The sequence below is a fragment of the Brassica napus genome, chromosome C1 (genome assembly GCF_020379485.1).
Source record: "Brassica napus cultivar Da-Ae chromosome C1, Da-Ae, whole genome shotgun sequence".
NCBI classification, from domain to species: domain Eukaryota; kingdom Viridiplantae; phylum Streptophyta; class Magnoliopsida; order Brassicales; family Brassicaceae; genus Brassica; species Brassica napus.
The window spans coordinates 27,664,362-27,689,241 of record NC_063444.1 but is presented as its reverse complement, the minus strand read 5'-3'; the positions used below and the strand labels follow the sequence as shown (position 1 = coordinate 27,689,241).

The window sequence follows — 24,880 nt, the reverse complement described above, 5'->3', positions numbered from 1 at the left end:
CCGACCAAGCCACTCGGTCGGTTGCTACGTAGGACCGACCAAACCTTTTGTTCGGTCGCTACGTAGCGACCGATCCAGCGCGGACCAGGTCGCTACGTAGCGACCGAACTGTCACGGACATCGATCAACGGGTACGACCCAAATCCGTTCATTCTCGTCTGTTCGTCAATGCTAGCTCCCATGTACCGCAGCCATATCATTTCTCACATCATTCCGATCAAAGTTCCCGTTGAAACTTTACGATAAAAACCGCGAGAACTTGTATTTGTCGAGAAGAAAATCGTAACAAACGTTTCATGTCGAAAGATGGCCCAACGAGGTCTAAAATGCGACTACAAGCCCAGTTACAATTCTTTGAGAATGAGCTCGTAGATACTATGGCGGTTTATGTTTTTGTTATAAAAAATATATAAAGATAAGTTTCCGCATAAAAAATGTTAAGTTCCACGGATAAACATGAAGATCGGAAGAAATGGAATATTTCCATTTTTCACTTAAGACGGCTTAAGGGCAGGAAGGGAAAAGCTAAAACCGACCTTGGAGGAGTATATAAGGAGTCCTAGGCGAGAGGCACAAAAGAGGATTTTTTCAGAGCAAACTTAGCACTTAGAGCAATTTTAGGCAACTTTCCCTTTTTGTTATTTGAGCTGCAAGTCAGTTAGGTCTTGCAATCTTAGGGTTTTAGAACTAGGAATCTCGCCGACAGCTCTCGTAGCCCAGGCTCTTACCTTGTTGTAACGCTCAAACGCAGATTCGGAATAAGATCTATTTTGTTCTCTTATCGATTTCTTATTTTTCTCGTCTTTATTTCGTGTTCTGATTGCTTGGCGTGTGGTTTAGCAGATATCTTGGACCTCTGGAAAATTAGAGTTTTCCTAACTTTCCTTATTTAAACGGAAATCGACAGTGTGAATTTTGGTTCCCACACCATACACATTGCAACAAACTCGGTGTTCCATGAGAGAACCAAGCACATTGAGGTAGATTGCCACAAGGTGAGGCAGATGATTGTCTTGGGTGTGATCTTGCCATGTTACACTCGAAGTGAAGATCAACTAGCAGATGTTTTCACCAAGGTCGCAACACAGAAGATTATGGAGTCCATTCACATCAGATTGGGGCTTATAGATCTCACACCAAGAAGCTGATCCCCCTAGCCATGAGGTCTTTACTCATTTTCCCTCATCAAGATTTTGTCCCAATGGGTTTTCCTTGGTGAGGTTTTCAATGAAGAAGATCTCATGGCCGTTCCAAGCTTTGCTAAGTTCCTAAAGTCAAGCTTGAGGGGGAGTGTTAAACAAAATAAGAGAAGAGAAGAGGCATCAGAGTAAAGAGATGAAGTATGGAGGAACGATAGAAGAGTTGAGAGGATTATGGTCCGGACAGTCCGTACAAACGAGGCCGTACAGGCGAGGCCGTACGAGTGGCCGTACCTTTAGGGCGATGGGATCGACCTAAGTTACCCAGGTGAAGTTAACTTGGAAGTTCACCTTTGTTACAACCTTATTTTGATCAGACTGTTGAGGGAAGAGTAGCAACGCGTCTCCAGCTGTTCCAGGCTGTAAAATGATCAGCATCTTTGTCTTAGATTCCAAGATGCCAAAGCGTGTGGCCTTCCCCATTGGTTGATTCAAAGCGGACGCTCCCCTTCCCTTTGACTCCACATGCTTACTCCTTTCATTGTGCTTTAACCTAATGTCTCTCCCTTCCTATATATATTGTAATCTGCTTGATTAATAAAGTAACTCAAAGGTTTATGAGTTTCTCTCTCTAGTTCATCATGATTATCTCATACAATTACTCTTAAACACCTTAATCTCTCATAATCTCTCTTAAACTATCTCAAATCTCTCAATACCTTTCTTATTCTCTAAAATCATATCGTCCACCGCCATTATCACGTAGTTTAGATTACTCCCCTCATTCTAGCGCCAAACTGTTAGGGGATTTTTGTGTAGGATCTTTTTGAGTACTACAGAACGATGGACAAGGCTGATATTTGTATAGATTTCGTATATAGTTTGAGAGAAATACACTTGAAGATATGTTTTACTGAGTAAAGAATCTGGAACTACAACGATTGGTGTATAAACTCTAGTTCTAGCCGTCTAACTCTAATCTCTAAGTCTTGAAGTGTCGATCCCTTGCTTTAGGGTTTAGGTTCCCTTTATATAGTCTTTTTAAGGCGGTCCTTAGTCGGTTGGAGTAGGTTAAACTCTTCCATATTCGGAAATATGGAAGGTCCTCCTTATCGGAAGTTTTCCTTTTTCCGGGGGAAGGGGACTGTCCCCGAGACCGGACCCGGAGTACTTCGTAGCGGGGAACCGGGGTGCCTCCTAGCGGGGACCCAGAGGCCGGTGTCCTGCCTGGGGTCTGGAGAAATTCAGTACCTAAGTATTTTTCCCCAACGGGATCAATATGTCAACCAAGTTCCTTGTCGTTGACTGCGATTCATCCTACAATATGATCTTGGGACGGCCTTGGATCCACGGCATGGGAGCCGTCCCATCAACTCTTCACCAGATGGTGAAATTCCCTACACCCTGGGGCATAAGGGCAATCAGAGGGGATCAAGAGTATTCCCGCTCCTGCTACCAGACTACTCTGAAGGGAAAGACCAAGGTCTTATAGCAATTACAGAGTAAGCCTCCGGCTCATCACACCGAGGAACCAGAGGTAGAGGAAGTGGACGACGTGCCATTAACCGAAGAAGATCAGACCCGACATCTCAAGATTGGCTCTAAATAGACCGAGGGATTTAGAAGGAGATTAACAGACTTCCTCAGGTCTAACTCCGACTGCTTTGCTTGGTCCCACGCAGATATGCATGGGATCGACCCGGAGATTATTATGCACAAACTGCAGGTGGATCCCCTACATCAACCCGTCAGGCAAAAGAGAAGGAAGTTTGCTCCCGAAAGGGACGCGATCATCAATGATGAGGTCAAAAGCCTGCTCGGCGCGGGATTCATTCGCGAGGTGCAATATCCAAAATGGCTAGCCAACGCCTTTGTAGTCAAGAAAAAGAACGGAAAGTGGAGAGTTTGTAGAGACTTCACGGACCTCAACAAGTCATGTCCAAAGGACCCCTTCCATCTACCTCATATCGACAAGCTGGTTGACGCCACCGCAGGGCATCAGCTGATGAGCTACATAGACGCGTTCTCTGGCTACAATCATATACTTTTGCATCCGGAAGACCAGGAAAAAACATCCTTCATGACGTCCAGAGGGATCTATTGCTAAAGAAAGCATGATCACCTACCAGCAACTGGTGAACATGATGTTTGCGGACCAGATAGGGCGAACCATGGAGGTCTACATCGACGACATGCTGGTCAAGTCCCTAGAGGCTGAGGACCACATATTTCATATGCAGCAAGCCTTCTTCACTCTCCGGAAGTATAACATGAAGCTCAACCCAGCTAAATGCTTATTCGGGGTCAATTCTGGCAAGTTCCTTGGGTACATTGTAACCCACCGGGGCATCGAGGCCAACCCAGAGCAAATCAGGGCCATTCATTCAATCCCTTTCCCGAGGAACGTCAAGGAGGTCAAAAAGCTAACATGAAGAATGGCGGCCTTAAGCAGATTCATCTCCAGACTCTCCGACAAATCTCATGCCTTCTTTGGAACCCTCAAAAACCCAAAGGACTTCCAGTGGACGGATGAGTGCGAATCCGCTTTCCATGAGCTAAAGGCGTATCTCACCACTCCTCTCCTGTCCAAGCCACTACTGGGTGAGGTCCTGCTGCTATATCTAGCAATCTCGGAACACGCCGTAAGCGCCGTACTAATACGCGAGGAGGGAAGCAAGCAACTACCAATCTACTACATAAGTAAGTCTCTCCTGGATGTAGAAACCCGCTATAGCCATCTAGGGAAGCTGGCCTTAGCCCTGATAGTCGCCGCTCGTAAGCTACGACCCTACTTCCAGGCTCACCCAATCATTGTCGTCACCTGCTTCTCTATAAAGTTGGTTCTCCACAAACCAGAAGTGTCTGGACGCCTAGCTAAATGGGCTGTGGAACTAGGGGAATACGACGTAATATTTCGACCTGCCACAGCTATAAAGTCATAGGTCCTAGCAGACTTCGTGGCTGAATTCTCCCCTGCCTTGCTCCCAGCTTTTGAGCAAGAAGTACGCCTCCGAAGCGAAATTAAGGAAGAGGGAGAATGGATCATGCACGTTGATGGATCCAGCAACGTCAGAGGAGCTGGAGTGGGAATAGTGCTTACCTCGCCGACAGGGAACACGGCCTCAAGAGAACCAACAACGAAAGCGAGTACGAGGCCCTAATCGCAGGACTAACTAACGCCCATTAAATGGGGGCAGAAAACATCCAGGTCTTCGGTGACTCCCAGCTAATAATCAACCAGGTACAGGGCGAGTACCAAGAAAAAGACGACAGCATGATCCATTATCTGGCGGTCGTTCAGCGACTGATCAAGAAGTTCAAGAGTTGCAAGCTCACTCAAATCCCCCGGGAACAAAACTCGCAAGCCGATGCCCTGGCTAATCTGGGGTCCGCCCTCGAAACAAACAGCCAGATGAGCATACCCTTGCTTGTGCTTCAATGGCCCTGGAGGAACCCCCGTCAGAGGAGGTCTCCGCTGTCGAAGAAGGCAAAACCTGGATGACCCCCCCTAGTCCGGTACCTAGAGGCCAACATTCTCCTGGAAGATCGCAACGAGGCCAGAAAATTAAGAAGCGCCACAAGGTACTGTATCTCCCAAGAGAAGCTATACCAGAGATCCTTCTCAGGCCTGTACCTAAGGTGTGTCACACCTCGAGAAGCCACTAGAATCCTTGTAGAACTACATGAAGGAGATTGTGGATCCCACTCTAGCGGCAGGAGCCTGGTGTTTAGAGCCAGAAGGGCAGGCTACTATTGGCCCACGATGGCCGCCGACACCAACAGACAAGCCTGCGACCAGTGTCAAAGGCACGCTCCAGTTTCCATGCTCCCTCCGGAGAACCTCAAATCCATAAGCTCAGCCTGGCCCTTCAGAAAGTGGGGCATGGACATAGTGGGAAAATTCCCTATAGCGCCGGGGCAGAAGGTCTTCCTCTAGTAATCACTGACTACTTCTCCAAGTGGGTCGAAGCAAAAGCACTCAGCCGGATAACAGACCTCCAGATCCGCAAATTCATGTGGACCTATATAATCACTCGCTTTGGGGTACCCCACAAGATTGTCACCGGCAATGGACCCCAGTTCACGAGCCACAACTACAAGGAGTTCTGCAAGGACTGAGGCATAAAGCTAACCTTCGCCACACCCCGACACCCCCAGTCTAACGGACAAGCCGAGTCGACGAACAAAACCGTGGTCAACGTGCTTAAAAGCGACTGGAGGGTTCTCACGGAAATGGGCTGAAGAACTACACAGAGTCCTCTGGGGAAACAGCAACAGGGGAAACTACCTACTCGCTGGTCTACGACTCTGAAGCCATAATACCCACGGAGATGCACGTGAGAACAACGGCCTTAGGGTCCACCTCTCAAGAGGAGAACAACAAGCTGATGGCGCTGAGCCTCGGCCTACTCGACGAAAGAAAAGAGGCCGCTTGGCTAAGAAACTGGTCCTACCACTAAGACGTCGCCAGGACATACAACAAAAAAGTAATAACCAGGACCTTCCAGCAAGGGGGATTGGGTTCAACGACGAGCAGAAAAAACGATAGGGAAACTCACCCTAGGATGGGAAGGACCCTATAAGGTCATCTAGGGAGCCCATCCAGGTTTCTCTCTCTTCGATAGCGGAGACTTCTTCGGATAGGGGTTCCTCCAGGGTGGCTGGCCATTGAAGCACGGGCAATGGGATGCTCATCTGGCTGTTAGTTTCGAGCGTGGACCCTAGATTAACCAGGGCATGGGCTTGCGAGTTCTGCTCCCTGGGTATTTGAGTGAGCTTGCAACTCTTGAATTTCTTGATGAGTCGTTGGGCGACCGCCAGATACTGGATCATGCTATCTTCCTTTGCTTGGTACTCTCCCTGCACTTGGTTGATTATCAGCTGGGAGTCACCAAAGACCTGGATGTTTTCTGCCTCCATTTGATGGGCGAGTGTTAGCCCGGCGATTAGGGCCTCGTACTCGCTTTCGTTGTTGGTTACTTTGAAGTTGCACCTCATGGCCCTTGAGGCCATCTTCTCTGTCAGCGAGGTAAGCACTATTCCTACCCCAGCTCCTCTGATGTTGTTGGATCCATCGAAATGCAGGACCCATTCTCCCTCTTCCCTTGTTTCGCTTCGGAGGCGTACTTCTTGCTCCAGAGCTGGGAGCAAGGTAGGGGAGAATTCGGCCACAAAGTCTGCCAGGACCTGTGACTTTATAGCTGTGACTGGTTGAAAAATCACATCGTATTCTCCTAGTTCCACAGCCCATTGTGCTAGGCGTCCAGAGACTTCGGGCTTGTGGAGGACCAATTTTATGGGGAAGGAGGTGACGACCTCGATTGGGTGAGCCTGAAAGTAGGGCCGCAGCTTGCGGGCGGCGACTATTAGGGCTAAGGCCAGCTTCTCTAGATGGCTGTAGCGGGTTTCAGCTAAGAAACTGCTAGATATAGCAGTAGGACCTCACCGAGCAGTGGCTTGGATAGGAGAGGAGGAGTGGTGAGATATGCCTTAAGTTCATGGAGAGCGGACTCACACTCTTCCGTCCATTGAAAATCCTTTGGGTTTTTAAGGGTTCCAAAGAAGGCGTGAGATTTGTCGGAGAGCCTGGAGATGAACCTGCTCAGGGCTGCCATTCTTCCTATTAGCTTTTGGACCTCCTTGACGTTCTTTGGGGAAGGGATCGAATGAATGGCCCTGATTTTCTCTGGTTTTGCTTCAATGCCCTGGTGGATTATAATGTACCCGAGGAACTTGCTAGAAATGACCCCGAATGAACACTTAGTTGGGTCGAGCTTCATGTTTTACTTCCGCAGAGAGGAGAAGGCTTGCTGCAGGTGAGATATGTGGTCTTCAGCCTCTAGGGATTTGACCAGCATGTCCTCGATGTAGACCTCCTGGTTCGCCCTCTCTGGTCCGCAAAAATCATGTTCACCAACCGTTGGTAGGGTGATCCCGCTTTCTTTAAGCCAAAGGGCATGACTTTGTAGCAATAGATCCCTCTGGATGTCATGAAGGACGTCTTCTCTTGGTCCTCCGAATGCATGAATATCTGATTATAGCCGGAGAACGCGTCCATGAAGCTCATCAGTTGATGTCCGGCTGTAGTGTCGACCAGCTTGTCGATGTGAGGCAGAGGAAAGGGGTCCTTCGGGCAGGACTTGTTGAGGTATGTGAAGTCTATGCGGACTCTCCACTTCTCGTTCTTCTTTTTGACTACGACCACGTTGGCTAGCAATTCTGGATATTGTACCTTGCGAATAAACCCTGCGCCGGACCTCTTCGTTGATGATTGCGTCCCTCTCTGGGGAAAACTTTCTCCTCTTTTGTCTAACGGGTTGATGTAGGGGATCCACCTGCAGCTTGTGCATGATGATCTCCGGATCGATCCCAGGCATGTCTGCGTGGGACCAAGCGAAGCAGTGGGAGTTAGATCTGAGGAAATCTATTAACCTCCTCCTTAGTCCTTCGGTTAGCTTAGAGCCGACCTTGAGATGTCGGGTCTGGAACCCTTCGATCAATGGCTAGTCGTCCATTTCTTCGACCTCCAGTTCCTCGGTGTGATGAGCCGGAGGTTTGCTCTGTAATTGCTATAAAACCTTAGTCTTTCCCTTCAAAGTAGTCTGGTAGCAGGAGCGGGAATACTCCTGGTCCCCTCTGATTTCTCTTATGCCAAAGGGTGTAGGGAATTTCACCATCTGGTGAAGAGTCAGAGGGACGGCTCCCATGACATGAATCCAGGGCCATCCCAGGATCATGTTGTAGGATGAATCGTAGTCAACGATAAGGAACTTGGTTGACATGTTGATCCCTTCAGTGTATACCGGGAAGGTCACCTCTCCGTCAGTCTGCTTGACTTCCACGCTGAATCCTATGAGTGGGGTTATCCTCCGAGTTAACGCTTTCCTCCAGCCCCAGATCCTCGTATGTGGCCTGGAAGATAATGCTGTCGGAGCTTCCATTATCTACCAGTATCCTTTTCACCAGGCAATTCGCTACAGTGAGCGATATGACCAGGGCGTCATGTTGTGGGGTGAGAACCCTTTCCCGCTCCTTGGCCGTGAAGCTTATTTCGTCCGTACCCAGGAGCGGGCGTTTCGGCTTGGCTGCCTCTAGGCCGTGCTTGGCGTTCCAGGTGCTTTTCTTTGCGGCCGGTGGCTTACACCGCTCATCTCTGAACCGCCCGATATGACATGGATCACTCGGTCCTGTCGAGGTGGCGAGACGGGAGCAGCTTCAGTGGGCTTTCCCGTTGTCTCCTTGCTTAGATGGCTCTTGGCCTTTTCATAAAGGAACTCCTTGAGGTGTCATTTCTTAAGCAATTCATTGACCTCGATCCTCAGTGCGACGCAGTCCTCCGTTCTGTGACCGTGGCCGCGGTGGAAGTCGCACCAGAGACCAGGGCTCCGGAAAGAATCGGGCGCTTTCATCTTGTGAGGCCACTTGACCTCTTGGCCCATCTGCCTCAGAACGTTGATCAGCTCCGGCCTTGAGATGGAGAGGTGAGAGATGTCTGGCCACGTGGACACTGCCATCCCTTCTGCCTTCTCGATAGGATGGTTCTGGCATCTGCCCCGGTTTCTTTTCCCGGAATCCCTGGCTGGTCTCGGAGAGGGTTTCTCATCTCGTTCGGTCCGATCTGACCGCCTTGGGGTGTTGCTTTAGCTGCGCCTTAGCACGACTGGCGACATCTTCTTCCCATTTTACCTGTGCCAAGGCTCAGGATAGGATGTCTTCCATAGTCTTGCACTGGTACTTGGTCCCCATCGAGGAGTAAGCCTCTCTTGAAGGCAGAGATGGCATTGGGGATGCTGCATTCAGGAATGGCCACCTTGTCTAGATTGAAGCGGGCAATGTAGCTTCGCAGGGTTCTGCCCGATGCAGGAGGATTTCGTATAGACCATCAGAGGTTTTCTCTACGTCTCTGCTGCTAGCGAATTGTTCCATGAACTTGTCGCTGAGGATAGCGAAGGAGGCTATGGACCTGGAGGGTAGGTTAATGTACCATTGCAAGGCGGGTCCGGTCAAGGTTCAGTCGAATCCTTTGCACATGGTACCTTCACACGACTCCTTTGGGAGTGCTACGGCGAGCATCCTTTGTCTGTATTGAGCGACATGATCGTCCGGATCGCTGGTGCCGTCATACGCCTTTATGTTGGGAAAAGAGAACTTGTTGGACATCTTGATCAGGGTGATCTCATCCGTGAAAGGAGTGTCAGCGTAGGAATCAGGGTCACTCTTCCGGATGGGGGGAGCTACCCCTGGGAGCCTTTCAACCATGGACTGCATGTCATCGAGCCTCTTGGAGAACATCTGCTCCATGTAAACAACCATGGGAGACTCCGTCTTTGCCACTTCCTCGGGTGTTTCCTTGTCGGGTTTCGGCTCATATTCGATGTCTTCTACGTCGTAGGTATGAGCACCGTTAGTCTTTTCGCGCGTTGCTGCGTCTCCTTGCGACGTCGTAGGCAGGATATTCACGCCCGTTCCAGAGTTAGGCGTCTCAAGAGTCGTCATGGGCCGGATCTGAGCCCGGAATCGACGCTTCTTGTTACTTGCCGTATTGAGGGCTTGGTTCTCGTCTCGGAGGGTTAGATTCTCCGATTCAAGCTGGATGAGCTTCTCGGCGATCTGCTCCAGTTGTTTGGAGTGCTCATTGAGCTTCTCCTTCAAGCTCTGGACTTCTGAGCACGAATTAGGCCTGGGCATCCGGGTCTTCGGGTCGGGTATTGTTGGGTCCAGGTCTTTCGGGTCCTAGCAATTTAGACCCATATAGGTACCTATAACTTTTCGGGTCGGTTCCGGGTCGGGTCTTGTCGGGTCCAGGTCGGTTCGGGTCTATAATTTCAATACCAATAAAATACCCAAAATTTTAGGGCATATTTCGGATCCGGGTCGGTTCGGGTATTTAGGACCCGAAATAGACCCGAAGTACCCGAACTGGACCCGAAAACTCTAAAAATACCCGAAGAACCGCAAAAATACCCAAATATTTATCAAAAATCAGGCCCGAAAACCCAAAACATACCCGAATTTTACCCGAATACCCAAATTATATTTTCTAAAAATCTAAAATTTCACCAAAAACCTACAATTATACCCGAAAATCCAAACCCGAAACTTTTAAAAAATCCGAAATACCAAAAATATACCCAATCACCCAAATATACCTAGTATATACAATTATTTGTGGGTACTTCGGGTACCCAAACGGGTATCAGGTAGGACCCGGACCCGAACTGAGACCCGCGGGTCCAAAAAAAAAAGACCCAATAGGTACTTAGCATGGACCCGGACCCGGACCCGAACCTATATTTTCGGGTCGGTTCCGGTTCGGGTCTTCGGGTCCGGGTAAAATGCCCAAGCCTAGCACGAATTCACAAACTGCTACTAAAAGTGGCTAGCTAGGATGTCTCACTCTATTGCAGCGTTAAATCAATGCTATACAGTATTTTGTAGGATTTTTACGAAGCGAGAAGTCAAAAATCTAATTTTTATCTCTGTAACACTTATGAGCGCCAAATACTTAGTGAAAAAAACACATTTGGCACCAAAATATTTGGGTTTTTTTTTGTTCACTTATGTGTTGCTAACGTGATTTGGGTTCTCAAATTGAGATTGGAGAGTATTAGTGGAGGAGAAGACGAAGCCACGAAGGAGCTTCTGTCGAAGTTGCAGTGACGGTAACACCGTCGCTCGTCACCACCACCACGATCGCCATCTCTCCCATCCGCCATAACTTGTCACCACCTTCACCACCATCGCTTCTCAGATCCGTCTTCGCATGTCTCCGTCTTCACCGGAGTCGTGACCACCACCGTCACGCTCACAACAATCATCTCTTTCTTCAATCGTGATAATTCATAAGATCTACATACAGAGCTTGACTCAAATCAACCTCTGTTACGATTCAACCCCCTCTATGTCTCTCAATCTCTTTCTCTTTCGCCATGATGAAAGCTCTCGATTCAGCCCTTGATTTTTTTTTGTGTTCTTGTTACAGAAAGCTTATTCGTGTGATTTTTTCTGTTCTGTTCGGATTCAAGGATAGAAGAAGGTGACTTAGGCGATTACGAAACCCATTATCCCTCTCTGCTTTGGCGTTGTTTATCTCTCTCTCTCTCACCATCTCTCCATCACTGAAGCAAGTTTTCTACTTTGGCTCAGGTTTTTCTCCAATGTCAAAGTGAACGATTGATAACTCTCTTGTTGTTCGTAACACACAGCTGGTGAAGAAAGGTTTGTTCTCGATGTGTTTTTTTTTACTTCTTGGAGGATCTTCAAGAACTGAATTGAAAGTTTAAATCTTCTGCTGTAGATTGGTAGAGAACTCGTACATTCATGTGTTTGTTGTTCTGTCTGAAGAGCTTAAGCAAGCTTTAGTGTAGAGGGTGAATTCAACATCCCTCAAGGCCCGAAGAACAGACGGCCCAGCCCACTCAGGACGAAACGATGGCTCGCCATGATGGCTCAAAACGCGCGTCTCTCAGCGTAACGTGGGAAAGCTTTCGGTCGACTTCCCGGCTAAGCGTCCCCGACTTAACGACCTCTCGAGACAGCATGGGCTTCTCGGCCCAGCAAGTTAGAAGCCCACGAAAACGATGCAAACTAGGTCATGGGAGAGCACGAGTTCAACTATATAAATGGAAGGAGACGCAACGAGAGAAGGATCCGAAATCACTGACACTCTTTGGGCGGCTAGATTAGGATTTTACCTTTGTTATCTCGCCTTGTTGTATCTCTCCGGTAAAGCCTTCTAGTCTCAGGTACTTTTCTTTTCACGCATCTCCTTTCCTTGTAACCAACAAAACGCTCTTCTGACCGTTAATAAGACGTCTTTGCTTAGCCCACATCTAAAAACTGAACGTTCTCTCGTTCCGTACCGTTTCCCGATCAAACAGTTGGCGCACACCGTGGGGCCTTTAGCAAAGTAACGTCGACAAGATGGCGACGAGTAACGACGGCTCTTCCTCTGGAGAAGATCGTGAAGCCGCTGAAGTAACGCCGGCGTCTTTCCCTGTGACTCTGACACCACTCCAACCCGCTTCAATAGAAACTATCATGGCACGCCTTGCGCAGCAAGATGCAGCCCAGAAAGCGGCGACCGACCAAATCGCAGCGCTCGCAAAGATCTTAGCCCCCCTCGCTGCGAACGTGGAAGCTTCGACGGTATCTCTCCGGATACCGTTCACCGAAAAGTTAACGAAGGTCCGCCTCCGAAAGATGGAAAATCTCTGTTTTCCAACCTTCGACGGTGTATCCGACCCTTCTGCTCATGTCACATCCTTCAATATCGCGATGCGACGCGCGAACCTCTCTGATGAGGAAAACGATGCCGGCTTTTGTCAACTTTTCGTCGAAACCCTAGAAGGTATCACTCTTAACTGGTTCACCGGAGAACTCCGTTGATAGTTTTCAAGACCTCTCGACAGCTTTCCTCAAAAATTACATCATGTTCACTCGACAAGAAGCCACCGCCACAGATCTTTGGAATCTCAACCACGCGAACAGGCAGAGCTTGAGAGATTTTATGGAGAAGTTCAAATCCATTGTCTCGAAAGTTGACGTACCAGATTAAGTCACCATTTCGGGCTGATCTTTACCGACACCCGACGAGATCAGTACCAGATGCCATCGCTCGATCCAATAACTTCATTCGAATGGAGGAGGATACTAGGGCCAAGGTGGCCAAAGAAGCTGCAGGGAAACAGACTCCCGCCCAGACGAACGACGCTCGTCAAGAACCGCGCCAACATTCCACAAGCGGCAAGCCTCACCAGAAGAAGGGCTACATGAATGCTATAGACGACGGCGAACCATCGGGTTCCGCCGCAATGGCGCGAGAGAAGGGGTGGAATCATTGGGATCGAGATACCAGCCAGCCAAAGTCTAGCTCCCCTGAACCAGTAAACTCGAACGTCGTCGAGCCGAGTAAATGGTGTTCCTATCATGAGGTCAAATCACATGATACGAAGGATTGCAAAGTCTTATACGGACACTTCCTCAAATCCATCGAAAGCGGGAAAATCGAGATTGAATCTCCGCAGAAGCCGAAAAACAATAATAGTTGGAGCAAAAACAAAGAAAAGAAGATTCAGAAGTCTCAAGCAAAATCCCCTCAGAAAGAAGAGCAAACTAATCCAGATAAAGCCACAGTAAACAATCTCAACCTCGACGGCGAATCAACTGATGAAGAACCACCTAAGAACCGGCGACGGGTGGAAATGATACTCCCCCGACAGGCTGATTCCTCGGATGACGAAATTCCGCCGGTACCAACGGACTTGCGCGAAAAATTGGGCAGAAAATCAGATTCCAAGGACTTACGCACATTTCTGAAGCGGAAGGCCGAAATGGTTCAAAAGAACGAGGCAGACCTCAGGACGTCCCTCGACGAGTCTAAAGCAAGAAAGACTACCCGCACCGGAGCTGCTCTACACCTTCAACCTCAGCCCGCAGATTTACGTGAGCAGATCAACTCCAAAGCCGAAGACTTGCGCGCCAAGCTTAGTCAGCCCAACCCACATGATTTGCGACCGTGCCTCGAAGCGAAACGACAAGCGCAACGGGAATTGATGAAAGTTACGAACACCCCGCACCTCAACGTCATAATGGGCGGTTCACCTCCTTGTGGGGACTCGGTAAGAGCAGTTAAAGATTATAGGCGACAAGCCATCACCGCCCAAAAGTGGCCTTTGCAAGTCGAAGCAGACCATCAAATCTCTTTCTCGGCGGCCGACATTCACGGCATCAGCATGCCGCATAACGACCCACTCCTAATCGATATCGGAATTGGCGAATGCCAGGTCACGAAGGTTCTCGTCGACACATGCAGCTCAGTCGACCTTATTTTCAGGACACGCTCGACAAGATGGGAGTCGACCTGCGCGACATCAAGCCCTCCTCACGCACTCTCACGGGATTCAATGGCTCCTCGGAACAGATGATTGGGACAATTCGTCTCCCAGTTTACGCAGGTGATGTGACCCGCACTGTTAAGTTCTCTGTTATCCGGGCTAGGGCGCCCTACAACACAATCCTCGGTAGGCCTTGGTTACACTCCATGAAAGCCATTCCCTCCAGCTATCACCAATGCGTTAAGTTCCCTGGGAAAGATGGAACGACGCAGACGATCCTCGGGGACCAACGGGCCGCGGTCAAGCTACAACAATCACCTTCTCTCGTCAACGCAGTCACCAAACCAATACATAAGTTCTACCCTCAGAAGGAAGAAATCCACGAGGTTCCCATCGATGGAGCTGACCCATCGAAGGTCGTGCACATTGGCGCTTATCTCTTCGACGATCTGCAGTTATTATTCATTTCTTTCCTCAAAGAGAATGCCTCAACCTTTGCATGGGTAACTTCTGATATGAAGGATATAGACCCCGCATTAACATCTCACGAATTAAACGTCGATCCGACGTTCAAGCCTATTCGACAGAAGAGGCAGAAAATCAGACCTGAACGGTCCAAAGCAGTAAATGAGGAAGTTGACAGGTTGCTCGACGCAGGTTTCATCGCCGAAGTACGGTACCCGGAGTGGCTAGCAAACCCCGTCGTAGTAAAAAAGAAAAACGGGAAATGGCGCATTTGTGTTGACTTCACGGATTTGAACAAAGCATGTCCAAAAGACAGTTATCCTCTCCCGCATATCGACCGTCTGGTGGAGTCGACTGCCGGCAACGAGCTCCTAACATTTATGGACGCTTTTTCCGGATACAATCAAATCATGATGCATACGGACGATCGCGAGAAAACGGCGTTCATAACGGACAGAGGGACGTATTGCTACAAGGTCATGCCTTTCGGCTTAAAGAACGCAGGAGCGACTTACCAGCGTCTGGTCAATAGAATGTTTGCCGACAAACTTGGCAACACTATGGAAGTTTACATTGATGATATGCTGGTCAAATCACTTCGCGCCAAGGACCATCTCAACCATTTATGAGACTGCTTCAAAATGCTGAACGAGTACGGGATGAAGCTCAACCCAGCGAAATGCACCTTCGGCGTCACGTCGGGAGAGTTCCTAGGTTACATTGTCACCAAGCGAGGCATCAAAGCAAACCCAAAACAAATAACGGCAATCCTCGATCTCCCTAGCCCGAAGAACACCCGCGAGGTTCAGCGTTTAACCAGAAGGATTGCGGCACTAAACAGGTTCATCTAAAGATCCACAGACAAGTGCCTCCCGTTCTATGAACTCCTGCAAGGAAATAAGAGATTCGTCTGGGACGAAAAATGCGAGGAAGCCTTCAATCAACTCAAGCATTACCTAACGACACCTCCAGTTCTGTCGAAGCCTGAAGTCGGGACACTCTATCCTTATACATTGCCGTCACCTCCTCGGCCGTTAGCAGCGTCCTAATACAAGAAGACCGTGGTGAACAGAAACCTATTTTCTACACCAGCAAGCGGATGACGGAACCAGTAACGAGATACCCAACCTTGGAAAAGCTGGCCCTCGCTATCATCACTTCGGCAAGAAAACTCAGACCTTATTTCCAATCGCACACTATCGAGGTGCTCTCCAACCAGCCCCTTACGACGGTAATGTAAAATACCAACCAATCAGGAAGGCTAAAAAAGTGGGCAGTTGAGCTTAGCGAACACGACATCGTGTACAAGAACCGCACAGCAGCTAAGTCGCAAGTTATTGCTGATTTCCTGATCGAGCTAACGCCAGAGCTAGAACAAGATCTTGTGCTCCCAAGTCTGAACTGGATACTGCACGTAGCTGGTTCATCTACGAACAAAGGTTCAGGGGCAGGCGTACAATTCCAGTCACCGACAGGCGAACTAATCCGATAGTCGTCCAGTTTTGAATTTCTGGCATCCAACAACGAAGCCGAATACGAGTCTCTCATCGCAGGCCTTCGTCTCGCAAAAGCATTAAAAGCTAAACGAGTCAACGCATACTGAGACTCCCAACTCGTGGTGAGTCAATTTCTCAGAGACTACGACGTTAGGAACGACAGAATGGATGCTTACTTGAAACTCGTCAAAGATCTTACACAAGATTTCGAATTCTTCGAGCTAACGAAAGTTCCTCGCGGAGAGAACGTATGTTCGGACACACTCGTAGACCTTAGGAGTAAGCTACACGATCAGGTGAAAAGGGCAATCCCAATACATAGGATTGAAAATCCAAGCATCAGCCTACCGACGGAACAACTTGCCATTGCAGCATCTATCACCGACGCCATGGACATCGACGAAGGGGAACCTCGCACAACGGAAGGGCAACTCGAAGATTGGCGAACGGAATTCATCGCTTACCTATCCGACGGGATACTACCTACAGAAAAATGGGAAGCAAGACGACTCAAAAGACGCAGTGCACATTACGTCGTCATGGATGGAACACTCCATTGATGGACTGCAACTAAAGTACTCCTTAGGTGTATCTTTGGAGACGAAACAAGGCTGGTCATGGCCGAAACACATGAAGGAGCAGCAGGCAATCATTCAGGAGGACGAGCTCTCGCACTAAAAGTGAAAAGCCTCGGTTTCTATTGGCCAACAATGAACGCAGATTGCGAATCCTATGTCAAGAAATGCGATAAGTGCCAGCGACACGCTTCAACCAAACATAGCCCGACGGAATTGCTCCATACCTTGACGGTGCCATACCCCTTCATGCGATGGGGAATGGATATCATCGGGCCAATCCCGAGCTCTCGACAGAAGAGATTCATCCTAGTCTTAACAGATTACTTCACTAAATGGGTGGAAGCAGAAGCCTACGCCAGCATTACCGACAAGGAGGTGCAGAAGTTCGTCTGGAAAAACATCATCTGCAGGCACGGGCTCCCATATGAGATAGTCACAGACAACGGATCCCAATTTATCTCCCACAACTTCAAAGAGTTCTGCGACAGATGGAGAATTCCGCTCAACATATCCACACCGAGAAACCCGCAGAGCAACGGTCAAGCCGAGTCCTCTAACAAGACAATCATTGACGGACTCAAGAAACGACTCGAGGTGAAGAGGGGTTGCTGGGCCGACGAACTGGATGGGGTCCTCTGGTCCTATAGAACAACACCTCGCGGAGCAACGAAAGCCACCCCCTTCTCGATGGCCCATGGGGTCGAAGCAATGGCACCTGCTGAGGTAAACGTGAAGAGTTTACGACGTTCCAAAATGCCGCAGAACATCGAACTTAACCAAGGTATGCTTCTCGACGCACTGGATGATATAGAAGAAAGACGCGACCAAGCATTGCTTCGAATCCAAAACTATCAGCACCAGATCGAAAGCTACTACAACAAGAAGGTTAAGTCCCGCCCCCTCAAATTGGGAAATCTGGTCCTCCAGAAGGTGTTCGAAAACACTAGGGAATGGAAAGCCGGAAAACTTGGAGCCAACTGGGAAGGACCATACAAGATCATCGAGGTCGTGAAACCTGGAGTCTACCACCTCGAAACTTCAACCGGCGAAGCGGTGCCACGAGCCTGGAACTCAAAGCATCTCCGACTCTTCCACAACTGAAGGCACCAAAAGCAAATGAACGACCAACGGTCACGTTCACTTGGTAAAAAAAAACCGAGTAAATGCGCTCTCAGCCACTTTTACTCGGAAAACAAAGAACTACGAATGGCTTGATACTCTATAAAGGAGGTACGTAGGTAGTCTTAAAGGGTCCAGCCGTAACAAAAAAAAACACACTTCCCCGAGTAGTTGCGCAATCCATGCGATGCCTACATGAGATTCGCCCCGGCATCTCGAGACAAACGTACCGGCACTCGCACCCCATAGCCAGGTATGTCCTGATCAGACACATACTCGCGGGAATCCGGTCGTATCACAGTATTCATTGATACGTCTGAAATGATGACTCCTATCCATTTCATAATTTACTAAGTAGGGTTTTGGCCGACCGAACGCTTAGAAATTACTTTGAAGTCGAGTTGAGAACCGTTGTCGTTTAAAAAATTATCTTTCACTGTCTGAAGTTATCCTATTTTGACTCGTATAAAATCGGCATACGACGTCGAGCAAACCAGGAAGCTTGATAAACGACTCAATGACACCTGACCATAAGTTGTTGAATTCGCAGCCCATACGAGCCAACGTCGAGAAACGAATATATCATTGTCTCAATATGGCGTGAATCACATACTCTATAATCGCTTGCGGTCAAAACGTCTACTGAGTTTCCTTAAAACCAGCGTAAAACCTACACCTTCTCGGACTGCGACTCCCGGAGTTATCGAACGCCCAAGAAGCAATATAAATAAAGCGGAATTCGTAAACAAGAAGAAATAGACAGATTCTTAACAAACGAGAGACCACAATGGATCGATTCATAATACATAAAGAAAAGAAAAGAAGAGCAAGGTTCTTTCAAACTAAAAAGGATAACGGAGTCATTCCTCGGGGTCTCTAGCTTGTTCCTGCGCTACGGCATCACTGTCGAGAGGTGGTTCGGGAAGGGTGGTACGCACGGGTTGATCCGCATCGACGCTCTCAACACGAGCTATCGCCTCTCCCCCACGAACCTCAAGCTGACTCTCGGAGGGGTTCGCTTGATCTCCGATTATCTCTCCACTCTGCGCCCCGTCGACCTACTCGCCGGCGTCAGCTTTGTCCGATTCTCGACCCTGACCATCCTCCAAATCAGAAACGGAAGAATCGGAGATCTCAAGAACATTGCTCCCATCCTGGTTCCCAACAGATTTTACTCCCTCATCAACGGCTCGCGAGTCAAGAGCAGGCGCACCAGTCTTTGACGAATCATCTCCCACAGAATGAGAGGTAGCATCGGAGGTTCCAGGACGATCAGCGGGACTTTGGAGAACCCCAGCAGTCCTCGGATCGATCAAGCGTATGTTAGAACCACGGGTCGAGACCCACGAAAGCTCGCATGTCAATGAACTGAGAGTCGAGGCAAAGTGGAGAAAGGACCAAATCAGTCTCCGAGATCTCGCCGGGATCAAGCTTCAAAGCTTCCTCTTCAAACTATTTTTCTCTAGCTGCGAACATGTCAATAGTATCTTGAGGAATGTCGCGGCCACCAGCCTTTAAAGCCTCGAGGCAGCTCTTAGTCCCGAACGCTTGACTTTGAAGCAACCGCGCCGTATCGAAAGATCCACAGCGGGTCCACCACTCGCGCAGATTCCCGAAATGCTTGTTGGATTTTGCAATTATCTCGGTCTCGACCCTCACCCTCTCCTTCGTAACCTCATAAATACGCGAGTTCCTAAGGCGGTCCCGATCTTTCTTATGCTCCGCGGCCTTGGCTCCTATCTCTTCCATAAGATTGGCCTTCCGCAGCTCCAGAGCCTCGATAGTAAAACGAGCAACGGAAAGCTCCTCTTCAGCTGCGTCGGCTCTCTTCTTCAGAGCTTTCCTCCGAGAAACCGCGCGATCTCGCTTTCTGTTCACGAGATAACCTCCCACCAGACGACATATCGCTATCTATGTTACAACAACAACCTAGAGAGAGAAGTGGAGGGAAAGAGAGAGAAAGTACCTGGATAACGCGGAGAAGAATAGAGGGAATGAGAAGCGAGCAAGTATTTATAGAGGAGAGATGGGGTGCTTCCCCGAGGCGTCATCATGATATCTACGTGGGCCTACGTGGGTCTACGAACAGTATTTAGCCGCCTAAGAAATCGAAACGTCGATTCGGCTTCCCGAAATAACCGGCCCCGACTCCAAGTCGAACCAGCGGTTGGGGTGGAATCGGATCTAACCAAACCAAAATCGGTTTGGCTAAGATTTGATTAAACCGCCCGACAGAGCGAAATACTTAACGGTGCCTCGCGATGCCCGATCCGATAATGTACCTTCGAGACGACCCGTCTGTTCTTCCAAGCCATTAACCTTCTAAATTCATCAAGTTCAACAGGACGTTTATCTCGATGAACTGGGGGGACTTACTGTAGAGGGTGAATTTGACATCCCTCAAGGCCCGAAGAACAGACGGCCCAGCCCACTCAGGACGAAACGATGGCTCGGCGTGATGTTCAAAACGCGCGTTTCTCGGCGTAACGTGGGAAAGCTTTCGGTCGACTTCCTGGCTAAGCGTCACCGGCTTAACGACCTCTCGAGACAGCATGGGCTACTCGGCCCAGCGAGTTAGAAGCCCACGAAGACGATGCAAACTAGGTCATTAGAGAGCACGAGGTCAACTATATAAAGGGAAGGAGACGCAACGAGAGAAGGATCCGAAATCACTGACACTCACTGGGCGGCTAGATTAGGGTTTTACCTTTGTTATCTCGCCTTGTTGTATCTCTCTGGTAAAGCCTTCTAGGCTCCGGTACCTTTCTTTTCACGCATCTCTTTTCCTTGTAACCAACGAAACGCTCTTCTGACCGTTAATAAGACGTCTTTGCTTAGCCCACATCTAAAAACTGAACGTTCTCTCGTTCCGTACCGTTTCCCGATAAAACATTTAGATCTGTCTTTGTAGATCTTAGAACCATGAATATGATATAAAGTTTTCATTTTTATTGATTATTTTGACCTATGAGTGCTTAATATATAGTTAGTAGACAAAATTATGGCTTTGAAGTCTCTGTTCCGGTTATGGTTTGTGATTTCTGATCTTTGTTTCCAGAGCAACCCGAGTTTATAGATGATTTTGACGACGAGCTTCAGGAAATCTAATCTTTGCTCCGGAGCATCTCCACCGCTGGGTCTCAGCGTCGGGTTGAGACTGTCATGGCTGCGACTGTGGATTCGGATTACTCGTGGAGAAGTAGCAGTAGCAGTGGCAACGAGCAGAGGGAGTCAATTATGCTTCCTTGATGCGACTACAACACTCTTGCTTACTCTTACCTCAACTCTTGCTACTGTTCTGGAAGTTTTTTTTCTCTCTTCTTAAGAGGTAAAGGCTTAAGCTTTATTGTTTCTTTTGAAGTTGATTTGGTTCTTCCTCGAAGGTTTGAAAGTAGGTTGAAGTTCGTTTGTTATGAATATATATGTTTAAAGTTTGAGTCTTGCTTGTTGATTAATCCCTCTCCATTAAATGATTTTCCCTTAGCATGCATGTATTGATACTTTCTGTTTGTTCCTTGTGAATCAAAATGAACAATGATGTATGATCCAGGTGAGGCGCTGAAAGTGATAGTAACAACAAGCAAGATATCTTGTGAAAAAAGATGAGCCTATTCACGGGGAAAAGACTCAGTCAAGGTAAACTGCTCTTAGACTCTATAGCTCGTTTGTCCCTAGAGGGTCTTATTCTATATTTACTAACTCTTGTTTGTTTCAATTATCAGTTAAAGATTAAGGTTACCAAGAAGAAGTGCTTCTTAAGAAGGATGGTCCAAATTAAGATGACAGTTTTGAAGCAACAAGTTGAGTTTCTCAGTACATTGGCCAAGAAAATTAATACAGAAAATACAGAACAGAGCATGGAGAAGTAATGAAGAATTTAAGGATCTTGTTAATGACTCAAGGAGTTGTAATGAAGATGAGCGAGAAAGTAACACCTGAAGTTAGTTTTTCAAGACTTGGTAAGATTTATGTTTTTAGTATAATAATTATATGATGTATTCTAACAGTCAATAAAAAAAATGTATGTTTTATGAATTTAATGCCATATATATTCTAGTTTTAAATCAATTTGTAGTTTATAATTAGAGTGTAAAATTAAAGGAAACAAATGATAATTAAATTAATTTATTATTAGATATTTATATATGTAATAGTTTAGGGGTTATATGTTTAGTGTGATACTATTATATGGAATTTGGTGTATTTTAAACCCTAAACTCCAAAAATTAATCCCAAAACTTAATCCAAACCCTATATTTTTTGTGTGCACCCAAACCCTATAACCCAAACCCTATATCATACTATATCCTGAACCCTATATCATACTTCAAACTTCAAAAACCTAAACTTCAACACTTAACCCAAACCCTATATCATACTTCAAACTCTAGACCTCAAAACTTAACCTCAAGCCAAATCCAAATTCCAAATTCCAAATTACACATTTCAAAAATTTAAACTGTGCTCTAAATTCAAACATGTTATAAACCAAATGATGATCGACCATGGACCAGCCCGTACTGCAGGCCCAATCCGGGACATGATAAATACAACCAGAGACTATGTGTTTATCTAGTATATATTGCATGTATATCTGTAACATAGTGTTTATCCTTATCTTTATCTTGTTAGGATAAATATGACCTTATGACGGTCTAATACCTTGTATATATATGGACCTTCTGGTCGACAGTAATAATAACAGAAGTATTTCCCCAACACTTCATTTACAACACGTTATCAGCAAGACGTTGCTCTCATAAACCCTAACCCTAAAAACCAGAAATAAATCCAAGCAGTAAAAACCTTAATTCCCGACGAACTTCAAACAGCTCTATCCCTCAACTCCGATGAATCCAGACGACGAGCCAGATACCAAATTAAAGCTCTTGACGAGACGAAGCCAACGCCGCTAACCCCGCATCAATCAGAGTTCGGACGCGCCCTCACGCTCAGCTACAATACAGGCGGAAAATTTGTTCCAGAAACCAAAATCTCTCTCAACCATATACGAGTCTCCTATTCCAACAAGTAGCAACAAAAACAATAATTCCAAGCAATCCATCAGCTAACCAGGAAGATCTCTAACTGATAGACCGATCAACCCATCAAAAGTTTTCAGGTATCATCGAAAACTCATCTAAAACCCATAAAAGTATTAAATACCCCCTTCCGCAGCCATGTAGCTATATTTAGCAACATGTCTCTGCAAATAAAATAAAACCAGAAACCATAAACTCTTTAAAATCTCGAACCTGAACTTGTTTTGAACCTGTTCTTAATCTGAAACTGATTTTAAAATTGTTTAAAACTTTTCCTGATGATAGTTTCACATTAGAACTATTTAGGATTGAAAGTTAAACAATTTTTTTTTAAAATCTGACTACTATATGTTGAAAGAAACCGACTGTTACTTGCTTAAACTTATCATTATTGTCTTGTTTAATGTTCTTATCTGATCTGAATCAACTAGAACTGTTAAGGACTGCATGTTACACAATTTTTTTTGAAAATCTGATCATGGTTTCATAAATTAATCCGAGGTTTTACCTTCTGTTCTTGTCTGAGAAATTTGTTTTCCTGATGATTGATAACGACTAGAACTTGATTAGGATTGAAAAAAAAAATATTTTTTTAATATTTAAAATCGAAATATCAGAGATATATCTGAGAAAATATATTTATTTTTAAACCGAAAAGTATATAATAAATTGCTTGAATAAATCAAATCTTCCTGATTTATTTTTTTTAAGTCACAATAATTTCTGATTTGATTATTTTTCGGAAAAAAAAAAATAATAATAATAATAATAATAATAATAAATATATGGTATATTTTTCGAAAACCCTAACCTGATTTCATGATTGAATTGGTTTGCTTGATTGCATATTGTTTGCATACTAATATTGCATACTGAACATGAAATCTCGACTGTTAGGGATATAGATCATTCATAGTTTTCAAGAAATCTGATCTGAACTGAAAAAAATCATTATACTAAATGATCCGATCCAATGGGATGAAGAAAATATGAAACATTTTCCTGATCATCTAAGATAGAATCTCTAAAGGCCTTGAACCCTTGTGTTTGAAATAAGAGGACCTTAAATCTGAAAAATACATTGATCCACACCTTAAACCGTATGGTTTTAAGAAAATGCATCATTTAGAAAAAAAAATTCTTTTGGTCCGTGTGTGGCATTGATATGAAGCATGAAAAATTTCAAAAAGATTACTTGATTAAGACCTGTTTTGAATAATGATTTCAGATGTCGAGTTTCATACCCTCAGATTACAAAGCCCTTGATCTCTCTGGAGATAATTATCTTGATTGGGCTATAAACACTTCAGCCGTCTTGAAGTCTAGAGGACTTGGGAAGTGCATCAAGTATGGCAATGACACCCTTGCGTGTGAAAGACACAGAGCCATAATGATTATGCGACACCATCTCTGTGAGGACCTAAGAGACGAGTTTGGATATGTTAATGATCCTCATAATCTCTGGTCATTTTTGAATTCTAGATTCTGTGAGCCATTGTTGCACGAATCCAAGAAAAAATGGGAAGCTCTGAGGTTCCAGGATTATGAATCCGTGGACAATTATCACTCTGATCTTATGAGAATCACCTATAGTCTTAGACTATGTGTTGAATTGGTAACAAACGAGGATTTGTTAAACAAAACTCGTGACACATTCCATTCAGAGGAAGTGTTGTTATCACATCAGGCCAAAGGTTTCACCACCAATTATGACCTGTTCTCATATTTATTAGACATTGAGCAAAAGAAGCAGAAAAGGATGGATAACATCAGACGGTTTAATGACATCATGGAGATATATTATGAAGTACTAGACAGTGAGATGAAAATCCCTGAAGCTAATAAAGCCACATTTGATAAGAAGAGATCTGAGGAGGATTCCGAGTGGACACTCATGGACCATGAGGTCGGATTATACATTGAATAATTTTTCGACATTCTGATTTTATGTTTTCATATCTGATTTGATTTATTTGTTATTCATTTATGTTATTGAAATAATAAAAACGATTTTGTTTTAATATATTATCTTGCTTGGTCTTGCTTGATGATTCTTGATTAAATAACAAATAAAACCTTAATAAAAGGATAATCAGTCCACTGATAGTTGATTTCATGCATGGTTTAACTTTACCTTGATTGTATAGGTTTAACTTTACCTTCCTGCAAGCACATAAAATCAATTGTTGGGTGTAGACTAATGAG

General features: G+C 46.3%; 3 protein-coding genes across 3 annotated transcripts; 1 reads left to right on the top strand and 2 right to left on the bottom strand.

Annotated features, from left to right (window-relative positions):
* Positions 1-5,699: 5,699 nt before the first annotated feature.
* On the bottom strand, positions 5,700-6,919 carry LOC106378510. Its single transcript, XM_013818626.1, has 2 exons — positions 6,586-6,919; positions 5,700-6,526 (listed from the first exon to the last, which is right to left on the bottom strand). The coding sequence occupies exons 1-2, from the start codon at positions 6,917-6,919 to the stop codon at positions 5,700-5,702; spliced, it is 1,161 nt and encodes a 386-aa protein (XP_013674080.1).
* A 59-nt stretch (positions 6,920-6,978) lies between these two features.
* Positions 6,979-8,080, bottom strand: LOC106378511. Its single transcript, XM_013818627.2, has 2 exons — positions 7,718-8,080; positions 6,979-7,518 (listed from the first exon to the last, which is right to left on the bottom strand). Exons 1-2 carry the CDS (start codon positions 8,078-8,080, stop codon positions 6,979-6,981), a joined length of 903 nt encoding a protein of 300 aa, XP_013674081.1.
* Positions 8,081-23,903: 15,823 nt separating this feature from the next.
* LOC125579913 lies at positions 23,904-24,602 on the top strand. The gene has a single exon (XM_048743820.1). It carries the CDS (start codon positions 23,904-23,906, stop codon positions 24,600-24,602), a length of 699 nt encoding a protein of 232 aa, XP_048599777.1.
* Positions 24,603-24,880: the final 278 nt, after the last annotated feature.

What these genes read in the sequence shown, in the direction of transcription:
- LOC125579913 (XM_048743820.1), top strand. Translation starts at nt 23,904, where the DNA reads ATGTCGAGTTTCATACCCTCAGATTACAAAGCCCTTGATCTCTCTGGA.
- LOC106378510 (XM_013818626.1), bottom strand. Translation starts at nt 6,919, where the DNA reads ATGAAGCTCGACCCAACTAAGTGTTCATTCGGGGTCATTTCTAGCAAG. An exon ending in CCTATCCAAGCCACTGCTCG is followed by an intron (nt 6,527 to 6,585) that starts GTGAGGTCCTAC and finishes ACAGCCATCTAG; the next exon opens with AGAAGCTGGCCTTAGCCCTA.
- LOC106378511 (XM_013818627.2), bottom strand. Translation starts at nt 8,080, where the DNA reads ATGGAAGCTCCGACAGCATTATCTTCCAGGCCACATACGAGGATCTGG. An exon ending in CTTTGAAGGGAAAGACTAAG is followed by an intron (nt 7,519 to 7,717) that starts GTTTTATAGCAA and finishes GGTCCCACGCAG; the next exon opens with ACATGCCTGGGATCGATCCG.